The following is a 12,161-nucleotide window of genomic DNA, read 5'->3' on the forward strand; positions in this document are numbered from 1 at the left end:
CTGGTACTCCTTCTCCTTTTCCCCTCCCTGTCCTCTCTTCCTCACCAGTCCCTCCAACACTCTACCTCCGGTAATTATTTTTTTTCCATCTAAGTAGGACAGAAATATCTTCTCTTTGGTCTTCCTTCTTCTGCAACTTCATATGGTCCATGTGTTATATTTTGAGTATTCCAAGCCCTTTCTCTAATGTATGCTTATCAGTGAGCACATATTATGTGTCTTCTTTTGTGACTGTGCGTCCTCATTCAAGATGATATTTTCTAGTTCCATCCAATTTCATGAAGTCTTTGGGTTTTTTAAGTCATTGTTTTTAATAGCTTAGTAGTACTCTGTGTGTAAATGTATCAGATAGTATTGCTGATTCCCAGAAGTACTTCCTGGAAAGATCAGGAAATAGCTGGCTCCTGAGATGCGCTGGCAGAGCCTGAAAAATACAGAGGCAAATACTTGCAGCAAACGAGTGGAATGAGCATGGTGTCCCCAATGGAGAAATTAGAGAAAAGAGTGCAGAAGCTGAAGGGGTTTGGAACCCCATAAGAAGAACAACAATATCAACCAAACAGACACCTAACAGCTGGCAGGGACTAAACCACCAACTAAAGAGGACACATGGAGGGACCTATGGCTCCAGATGCATATGTAGCAGAGGATGACCTTGTCAGCATCATTGGGAAGAGAGGCTCCTGTGAAGGCTTGATGCCTTAGTATAGAGGAGTGCCAGGGTAGACAGGCAGGAGTAGATGTGTGAGTGGACCACCCTTATATAATCAGTGGTAGGAGGGATATGATAGGGCGTTTCCAGAGGGGAAACCAACTGAGAAAAGGGACAACATTTGAAATGTAAATACCTAAAGTACCCATTTCTTACATATATTCATACAAGCCAAATTGATGGAAACCATTCCTCAATTGTATGTCGTACCTAAATAGGTTTGTGAGCTCATGAATGAAATTTTTTTCCACCAAAACCTATTAACTGGTGTTACTTTAGGGACTGCTACCTTGTGATATACGTACTATCTTTATATATTACTTAAAATTTTCCATGACTGAGAGTACTTTTGTTAAGACAAAGCAAAACAGATATTTTGAATATTATCTAATATTTTAAAAGTAGGAAACTTTTTACTTCTGAAGAAAATTTAAATCTGGTCTAACTAAAATAACATAACACTTTGGGACAAAGATACACCCGAGCAACCCTGCACTAGAAGCCAAAATGGAAAAGACCTCCACAACTACCATAACCTTCCCTCTGGTGCTGTGGTAGACAGGGAGGAAGGTGATCCATACACTGTAGAACACCAACATGCTGAATGTTAGGAACTTGGCTTCATTGAATCTGTCAGGAAGGTTCCTAGCCAAGAAAGCCACAGTGATGCTCCCCAGAGCCAAGGAGCCCAAATATCCCAGGACAAAGTGGAAGGCAATGACTGAGCCTTTGTTGCAAATAATGATGGTCTTCCCATGTTCAGATTGTATGTCTCTGTCAATAAAGGGAGGAGATATTGCCAACCAGATTCCATAGAGAACAAGTTGGATTAGGGTACAAATGGGAATGACCAAGTTAGGTGCCCCTGAGGCCAGCATCCCTCTCATCCTTCTGCCTGGAGTAGTGAGCTTAAAAGCCATGACCACAGTTACTGTTTTGGCCAACACTGCAGAAACAGCCACAGTGAAAAACACTCCAAATGTTGTCTGCTGCAGGATGCAGGTGGCCTTGTTGGGATGTCCAATGAAGAGCAATGAACAGAGAAAACAGAAGATGAGAGAGATGAGCAGGATGTAGCTGAGAATACAGTTATTGGCTTTCACAATGGGAGTATCCTTGTACTTCACAAAAGTGACTAGTACTAGAATTGTGATGGCTGAGAAGAACAGGGCCATGCAGCCTAGAGCCATCCCCAGTGGATCTTCATAAGCCAGAAATGACACAGTTCTTTGGAGGCAGTAGGTCTGCTCTGAGTTGGCATATTTATCATCTGGACACCTCGCACACTGTTCCATATCTGCTGCCAAACAACAATAAAGCCTCATAAGATACCATAATCATGTAGTTAATAATTATGTATTTGTATTATTCAGAGGATAAATCAATAAATATTTTGGTGTTCAAAATCCATTCCACTCCTTATTTCTGTATGGAACACTGATTTAAGTTTGCCCTTAATTAACCTATGCTTTCTGATGGAACAACAAAACATCATCATAAGGAGTTGAACAGAAAAAAGTTTATGAAACAAAAATTTTAAAAATGTGATGAATAATAAAATGCATAATCTCAGTTTATCTAATTTCTCAAAAAATAAATTCACTATTCACAGACATGGGCAGTATGCAGACATTGTTATCAATGTCAGATGATGAAATGCATTATGTATTTGTTTGCTTTGAAAGATCTGCCCTTTGTCTGTATCTACACCTAGGCACTAGAACATACAATTCCTCATGAAAATACTGTTTTTGTAAAGAAATATTGTCCTTCTTGAAGCTGTATGTCTCATAGACATATGCAGGCCCCTCCTGTTGTGGTACAATCTCTTTTTTCCCAACTACACATTCCAAGGTTATGCATATTGAAGATTATAACATGAATGTTATGGATATCCACATTCATTCTTCTTTTTTTGGACTGTGATTAATGATAAGCACTATCTCATTCCTTTGTCATTCTTGAAATCTTGGCACTTATCCTAATTCTTTGACAAGAAATGTTTAATCCTTTAAGCCAGGTAAGCTACTAAAATATATTTCATTAAAGAACAACGGTTACCCTCACCATCTGGTCTTTGTCAGGTACTAAGCTGAGTGATAGAGGGAAAGATTGTGGACTGATCATGTAGTCAAGATTCTTTGTGCATAGATTGTGCCTAAAATTTTTCTATAAAAATTGTTACACTTGTATGTCCCCTAAGTGTTTTCTGCGTAATATAAAATCAGTATCCATTGTATTATGAGAGAAATGAGTAGTTTGTAGAAGATACTGCAGGTTATTTGCTGGGTCAAAAAGAAGCTGATATTATTTAACTGATTAAGTTCTGAAACACACAGATATTAGGTCTTCAGTTTCAATTTAGGCCATATCACATTTCTAGTTCTTAAAGGGAAGGTATTCGAATTCAGCAATTTTTCTTGTATATGCAAGCACGTACTTGTCTCATTGGAAACCTCATTTTCTGGGCACTGAACACAATCAAAGCAGCAGTCTGCTGTTTGTTTCTGATGAATTTTCCTGAATCCAGCAGTACATGTTGCACTACACATGGAGGATGGAACCTGAGTGAATATATTTATGTAATTGTACATAAAATGTATACATATATGTGTATCATTAACAGATATGGTTATACATGTACATATAGGATATTAACACATATGGCTAAACATGTTCCACTAGTAACCAACATCACTTAACAATTTCATGCTCATTATTATTTTGCATTGTCCTGCAATGCATTGAATGTCAAACAATATTTACTATATCATGTAATATTATTTACGTGATATTTTGGGTTGTAGCCTTTTAAATTTCCTTCCTAAACTGATTAATCCATAAGAAATATTCATTTGGCATCAGATTCTCTTACAAATATAAACAAAAATAAAAGAATACTGAATTGTATGGAGAGAGAACATAGGGCGAATCAAGAAAGAGTTGTTTGATGAATATGAATAAAGCATGTTATATAAGACACCCATAATATTAATGAAGTTTTTCTAAGTTTTAAAGGAAACCTTAAATTTGCGGAAGTATTTCTCTTAATGAATACATCTGTATTAATTAGGCTATAAATCTGTTCACACAGAATCAGAAAATTCCATTGTTTATATGTAGTCACAAGATTTTAACATATATATTTCTGTAAATTTCATATATTTAACTTTATTATTATTAAATTTAGAATTGTAATCTTGGGTGAACAAGCACTTGAATGCAGTCAAACATGGCATCCAAAGGTCTTTGATCCCTATGACCAAATTGACATGAAGTTGAGAGTTATCAATTTTGATGCTTGTAACTTAGGACACTCTTTTGTAGGAGTATCAGATGGTCTTAACCACAGAGCTGTTACTTCAGTGCCTCATGTTTTGAATTTTTGATATCCTGAAAATAATAAAAATTGTGGTTTACTCACCAATGTTCCTTCTGTGGCCCATTCCAAGTCTTCAGATATACGAAGTTGTTGATTATGTGGGACACAAGGAAAATAGCTTGCTATTTTCACTTTTAATCCAAGGCCCTGAGGAAAATTCCAAATGATGAAAATGTCATACTCTGCACACTGATTTTCCCTATGGTTCATGTTCACCAGTTCTCCAATAGGGTTAGTAAATATCCTGGTTTTCAGCAAGGAAGAAACCTAAATGAGATGCAACATTAGATGATTACATACACATATCAATATAGGGAATGCCAAATTGAGGGTGTCTTCTAAAATTTAATGACTTTCAGAAAAGACAACTTTTAAAAATAATCCTATGTAGCAAAATACAGTATACCTCATTGATTTGTAAAAATTGACATTTTTCAATGTTAAAATATGCTAAAAAATGATTACCAGAGAACAAATAACATGGTATGTATGTGAATGAGTGTGTGTGTGCATGGATGTGTGTGTTTGTGTATATAGATGAGTTCTTGCATACATGTACATGTTTGTCAAAAATATTGAAGACAAAGCCATGTTGTGAGAATGAAGGGGAAGTCTGAGTATCTGGAAGTTGTGGAAATAAAGAATGATAGGTGATCTTTCATGTACACACAATATACATATATGAAATAACAATACAACATACAGTCTTCATCATTTAGGTTTTTATGTATAATTGTTAATTTAAATTAATAACAATTAATCACATCACAGGTACCAACACTTGAGAAATTATTCTTAAGAAAAATATTCTAGTCTAGTCATCACTTAAGGGCTCTATGATAAAACTCTTGGCTCCAAGTTGAACTCACTTCTTAAAATGTTGAGACACATTTCCACAAAACTCACTAATATTCATAAAAATATATTGTCTTCTATGTAGTCCTAATGAGAAAGATAGATATATATAGATATAGATATAGATCCATGTAAAAGAGTCATTGGGGGGTTTTGTAATGTAGAAACCTTTCCAATGAGAGAAAAATCTCTAACGAATATACATGAGTTATTCAGGGACAATTAAAAGATGATATTGATATATCTAAGCGTAAGAAACTTTACCTGCTGACAGTCAGTGAGTAATACTTTGGATTCTGCCATTCTCTGAGACTCTACTTTTTGAGAAATGAGTTCATGGTACGTGTGGGCCACAGCATACACAGCATTATACAAATTGTAACCTTCCTCACTCAGGACCATGTCAAATTTGTGCAGTGCTAACCATTCTAATGTATTGTTGAATGTAAAATGATCCATTTTGCTATGTCTATTCTCAGAGATTGAACAATTAAAATAATTCCACCCTAGCATAGATTGAGAAATGTCTATTGGGTACGTGGAAGTGCTCATTGTTTGCGTAACATTCATAAATATAGTCATCCCACTGTGGTGGTGTGCAAAAGTGACAGTCCCGTGGAAGAAATCAAGGCTGAAATCTCTTTTATTTATGATGACATCCCATTGTGAGTTCGTGACCCAGATTCTTAGTGCACCTAAATATGCCCATCTTCTAAAGCTGACTTCTAGAGTAGAGTTCATTTCACCATAAATGATAACAACCTTTGCTGATGATGTCATAAGTTGTTTATCATATATCTTAGCCCTTTTCATGTATATCTGCATGTTTTCTGGGATCATATTCACAAAAGCCAAACAGATGCCATGCCTTTGCATTTCTTCTCTCAAGTCTGAGAAAAACTGAATACCTTGGTCATTATCTGAGATGATCAGTCCTACCCAAGTCCATCCAAATTCAAGCATCAAGGATACCATGCCATGGGGCAAACATGTGTCTTTGGTTGCTATCTGATGGATACAATGAAACTGGTCATGGTCTCTTAGGTTAGAGTTAAATGGTCCAAAGAAAACCTAAAGGATGTAGAAGAGGGTGAAATATCCACATGAGAAATATAATTATTACAATGTTCAAACTCATATATAAATAATATTATTCACCATAAGAATAGTAAGCTAGAAAAACTATCCTCAACAATAAAAAGGACTTAAGGGGGAATCACTATCCCTGAACTAAAGCAGTATTACAGAGCAATAGTGATAAAAACTGCATGGTATTGGTACAGAGACAGACAGATAGAACAATGGAATAGAATTGAAGACCCAGAAATGAACCCACACACTAATCGTCACTTGATTTTGAAAAAGGATCCAAAACCTTCAAATGGAAAAGAGATAGCATTTTCAGCAAATGGTGCTGGTTCAACTGGAGGTCAACATGTAGAAGAATGCAGATCGATCCATGCTTATCATCCTGTACAAAGCTTAAGTCCAAGTGGATCAAGGACCTCCACATCAAACCAGATACACTCAAACTAATAGAAGAAAAACTAGGGAAGCATCTGGAACACATGGGCACTGGAAAAAATTTCCTGAACAAAACATCGATGACTTATGCTCTAAGATAAAGAATCGACAAATGGGATCTCATAAAACTGCAAAGCTTCTGTAAGGCAAAGGACACTGTGGTTAGGACAAAATGGCAACCAACAGATTGGGAAAAGATCTTTACCAATCCTACAACAGATAGAGGCCTTATATCCAAAATATACAAAGAACTCAAGAAGTTAGACCGCAGGGAAACAAATAACCCTATTAAAAAATGGGGTTCAGAGCTAAACAAAGAATTCACAGCTGAGGAATGCTGAATAGCTGAGAAACACCTAAAGAAATGTTCAACATCTTTAGTCATAAGGGAAATGCAAATCAAAACAACCCTGAGATTTCACCTCACAGCAGTGAGAATAGCTAAGATCAAAATCTCAGGTGACAGCAAATGCTGGCGAGGATGCAGAGAAAGAGGAACACTCCTCCATTGTTGGTGGGATTGCAAACTGGTACAACCATTCTGGAAATCAGTCTGGAGGTTCCTCAGAAAATTGAACATTGAACTGCCTGAAGATCCAGCTATACCTCACTTGTGCATATACCCAAAAGATGCCCCAACATATAAAAAAGACACGTGCTCCACTATGTTCATAGCAGCCTTATTTATAATAGCCAGAAACTGGAAAGAACCCAGATGCCCTTCAACAGAGGAATGGATACAGAAAATGTGGTACATCTACACAATGGAATACTACTCAGCTATCAAAAATAATGAATTTATGAAATTCATAGGCAAATGGTTGGAACTGGAAAATATCATCCTGAGTGAGGTAACCCAATCACAGAAAAACACACATGGTATGCATGCATTGATAAGTGGCTATTAGCCCAAATGCTTGAATTAACCTAGATGCCTAGAAAAAATGAAACTCAAGACGGATGATCAAAATGTGAATGCTTCACTCCTTCTTTAACAGGGGAACAAGAATACCCTTGGCAGGGAATAGAGAGGAAAAGATTAAAACAGACACGGAAGGAAAACACATTCAGAGCCTGCCCCACATGTGGCCCATACATATACAGCCATCCAATTAGACAAGATGGATGAAGCAAAGAAGGGCAGGCTGACAGGAACCGAATGTAGATCTCTCCTGAGAGACACAGCCAGAACAGCAAATACAGAGGCAAATGCCAGCAGCAAATCACTGAACTGAGAATAGGACCCCATTGAAGGAATCACAGAAAGAACTGGAAGAGCTCGAAGGAGCTCAAGACCCCTTATGAACAACAATGCCAAGCAACCAGAGCTTCCAGGGACTAAGCCACTACCTAAAGACTATACATGGACTGACCCTGGACTCTGACCTCATAGGAAGCAATGAATATCCTAGTAAGAGCACCAGTGGAAGGGGAAGCCCTGGGTCCTGCTAAGACTGAACCCTCAGTGAACTATATTTTTGGGGGAAGGGTGGCAATGGGGGGAGGATGGGGAGGGGAACACCCATAAAGAAGGGGAGGGGGAGGGATTAGGGGGATGTTTGCCCGGAAACCGGGAAAGTTAATAACACTTGAAATGTAAATAAGAAATACTCAAGTTAATAAAAAAAAAGAATAGTAAGCTAGAAAGATCATGTATTATTCCTATTAAAGTCTAGAAAATTCCTGACAAGTCTGAATATTCTAGAAAACAGTTTTGTCTGTGTGCCCATTACATAGATGATCTGGTTATTTAATTATATACTATATATGTATATATATATGTATTATATTATATATATTATATATAATTGTGTGTGTGTGTGTGTGTGCGCTAGAGCACTCATAGATGTATGCTCTCAAGTTTTCTTGTAGGCACATGTAAATAGAAGGTAAAATATGTAAATTCATCCAGTGTCACACATTTTTACCTTTGGCATCATGGAATGAATTGCCAGCTTTAAGGATGTTGTCCATGATGGCCCTATAAGATCTATGTCACAAGGTTGTTCTAGTCCACAGATATAATTAGTAAAATACCAAGTATTGTTTTCTTGTGAATATATTCTATCCAGAAGTCCCAATGTATCTTCACACATGCTACCAAGAAGGTTGAATATCAAAGACATGTTGGGTAAAAGATCAGGATTCTTGTTGATCTCATCAGTAGCAAAAAACATTACCAGAAAAAACTCATATTTTGTTGCTGGTATTCTAAAACCAAACATAGTGATGATTAGGGTAGATGATTGAAACATAAAACTTCAATTGCAGTAAAATTTGTACTTTGAGACATGCTAAATTTTTTTAAATATCTAAATGTCTTGAAATAAGCCTTATAATTTAGAGATCATTAGAGCTGAATACAATGTAAGAATTCATAAACGTAGGGCACTCTGATATGACAAATTTTGTATTTATTAAAATAAATAAGGAGCCTGTTTTATCTTGGAATGCCATCCTTGAACTAGATTACATTCCTATTGAATAACAGTGCTATAAAATAATCGTGGAGTTGTCATTCTACAGATATATTTAAATCAAAAGCATGACTTGAACCACATATGAAATAACACATTCTCCTTCAATTTTTATTATTTAAATGTATTTTATACATCAAGTATTTAATAATATTTAGTATTTTGAGAATCAAATTATGAATCAAAAAATTTTGTTCAACTTTTATATTCATATACTTTCATACCATAAAAATATCATTAACATATACTTAATAATATTAAAAATTGAGGACCTATATCTAATGTGGAGTACTAAATTGTTCCAAAACATACAACGTATTTGTTGGTAAGTATGCATAGTAAAAGAGCATAAAATATTAAAAAATTAATCATTAAGAAAATATTTAAAATCCCTTATGTGATACCACCTGACAAAGAGTAAGAGTATTCAAAATGTATTATTTAGCTTTGTATATTATCTAACAATTAGTTTACTTAAAAAGATTATCAGGGTTTCTATGAGATAATTTATTTTATCAGTAAGAATATTTTATACATTTCAAAATAGAAAAAACTCTTTGAAGTTAACCATTAGGAAAATTGTAATTTCATGCCCAGTGAGAAAAATTATCAATAATATTTCCATGATGTTTTAAAACATGCTATTAATATTCTCAACTGCTAATATTTATCAAACAGAAAACCTATTTTAAGATATATTTCATTTAAATGTATTCATCCATTTCAAATACATGAAATGATACAATATACCACATAACCAGAATATTATCTTTTAGGCTCTCTTGCACATCAATTTAATGTTATCTTTCAGTGTTTTTTACTATGTCAATTTTGTAAAAATAGAAATAAAACATATTGGATTGAGCTTAACAACCCAGTCTTTCTAATTCTTTGATATCCTGTAAGTTATTTCTGAGCATAGAGATCATTTTTCCATATGAAATATGTTCATCTGCCCAAACACAGTTGGCAGTTTATCTGTTACTATTTGCAATTACCTCTCATTAGGAATAAAAACACCAAACATGCTCTTCTGTTGATATATGCACTTTTTAATTAAGAGTTTGGAGTTAAGTTTTTCTTTCTAAACCTGAAAACTGTGTTGACACTGGTCATTCAGTTGTAATTTTAAACCTTATTATGGCTTATAAAAGTGTGACTAATGAGAATTTCCACTATTTTTCAATGACGTGTGGGATGATAGAGGTTACATCAGAAATGAAATTCCTACTGACCTAACACAGAAGAATAATAATGTGAAGCAACCATCACTATCAAAGTGTTCAGTGTACTATGGCTAACAATTGGAAAACATATTCTTTAAATCTCAAAGACATGAAATTGAATAGGAGATGAGGTGAAAGTCAGAGACAGAAAAGTACAGGAAATATCCGTGCATGAAAGAAAGAAGTCTCAAGCACACTGACTAGCTAAAAGCTGAGTGATTTCAGAACTCATTCCCTCAAGATCTACAGTCACCAATGATAGCATCTCATTCTGAAGATATATTGAGAACAGTCAATTATCCACATGAAGTATATTTACTCTCCTGGATTTTTGCTGTTACATTTATTCAGTAATTAATAGAAATTTGACCACCTATCTAATACCAATAATAAGCCTAAGCCATGACTGGGCATTTGTATAATTAGACCAAAAGATTATTCTGATACCATAAAATAAAACCTGGTACACATTATCCACATTCAGTGTAAACTTCAGAATGGCAGGAAAGGCTCATTTAAAGACCATTTTAAAAGCAAAATATAAGTTTATTCATAAATATATATGTATTATTATACATGTAATCATGTACGGTAGACACATTCATACATACATACATACATATATACATACACACACACATACACACATATTTCAATGTATGAATGTATGCCCAACTGTTACAGACAAAATTAGATAACATTTTTATGAAGTTCTTTAAATGCATGCTTATACAGGAATAGTTGGCAACAACTGAAGATAGGCAGTGATATAGTCTCTTCATACTGACTTCTTGCCAAAGATGAGGATTGTGAATTCAAGGAAGAAGAAGAAGACACACCTTTCAACATATGAAATCCATGAAAAGGCAATAGATAGAATCCAGTCTCACTCATTGTCCAGCTTTCTCAACTGGAGCCCAATGCTATAAAGCCAAACTAAACAGTCACACGATTGAAAGTATTAAAATAGTGATTGACATGGTAATTAATTTTCAGTGGTTCCTAAAGGTACACGGGAAAGATCAGGAGAGAACCCCACCATTTGTGTACACAGCTACATATTTTTAATTCATGGCATTGAATCAGGAAATGAAGTTAATGACTTACCTAAAATTAATAAGTTCATTATAATAATTTTCTTCAATAGGTTCCTCAAATGCCAAAAGGACAAAACCACAGTCACTTCGCAAATCTCCATCAGTCTCTTCACTATTCTTTATCCTCCAAAAGCAACTGGGTTCAGTCAAATGGAACAAGATGAGAGAAAATTTCAGGATCAAAAAGGCAATAGTGAAAGCACACAGCTTTTTCATGTCTGCTAGGATATTGGATGGAACAGGTGTGAAATCCGATTCTTATGTAGACAAACATCACACACACAAATCTCTGTGTCTGTTTTAATGCTATTGCTGTCTGGAAATCCACTTAGTTATATTCAACAGTTCCCTTTGCCATGCTCCCTGGATACATTGGAAAAATTCTAGCCTCAAGCTCTACATCTGAGGTCTGAAAATGTTCATTAATACATTTCTGAAAACATGTTATGAAGATCATTTTCTCTATTCTCAGGTGCCATGATTTCATTCAGATCCATAGAATGATAATGTATATGAAATTTTTATTCCCAGGGACAATCTTTTCTTAGGCAGCTCATACCAGATCATGTGTCTATATGTATGAAAACAATGGAATTCATCAGAACTTCCATAGTAAGACAAGAGTTCAGAAAGTCATAAATGTCCTATATTATTCAGACTTTGAGTTGAATCATGGACTTTATGTCTTCCATTGTCTAATATAGAGAAGGGCAACACATGCAACATTGAGTCAGTAGTTGAGCATTTGTGAGTTCTCTCTCTCCCTCTCTCTCTCTCTCTCTCTCTCTCTCTCTCTCTCTCTCTCTTTCTCTCTCTCACACACACACACACACACACACACACAACTAAATTATATCTAGTCTTGTAAAGATGATAGAGGTCTTTAAA

General features: G+C 35.2%; 1 protein-coding gene and 1 pseudogene across 1 annotated transcript in view; both read right to left on the bottom strand.

The window, feature by feature from the left end:
* Vom2r72 (vomeronasal 2 receptor, 72) overlaps window positions 1,126-12,161 on the bottom strand; it is a 50,927-nt gene continuing 39,891 nt past the window's right edge. Inside the window, 1 exon segment of the mRNA NM_001099517.2 lies at window positions 1,126-2,012. Within this exon segment, the coding sequence (NP_001092987.2) occupies window positions 1,126-2,012 (887 nt within the window).
* Window positions 1,129-11,489, bottom strand: Vom2r-ps120 (vomeronasal 2 receptor, pseudogene 120; annotated as a pseudogene).

The sequence above is a fragment of the Rattus norvegicus genome, chromosome 14 (genome assembly GCF_021556685.1).
Source record: "Rattus norvegicus strain SHRSP/BbbUtx chromosome 14, alternate assembly SHRSP_T2T, whole genome shotgun sequence".
Lineage (NCBI taxonomy): Eukaryota > Metazoa > Chordata > Mammalia > Rodentia > Muridae > Rattus > Rattus norvegicus.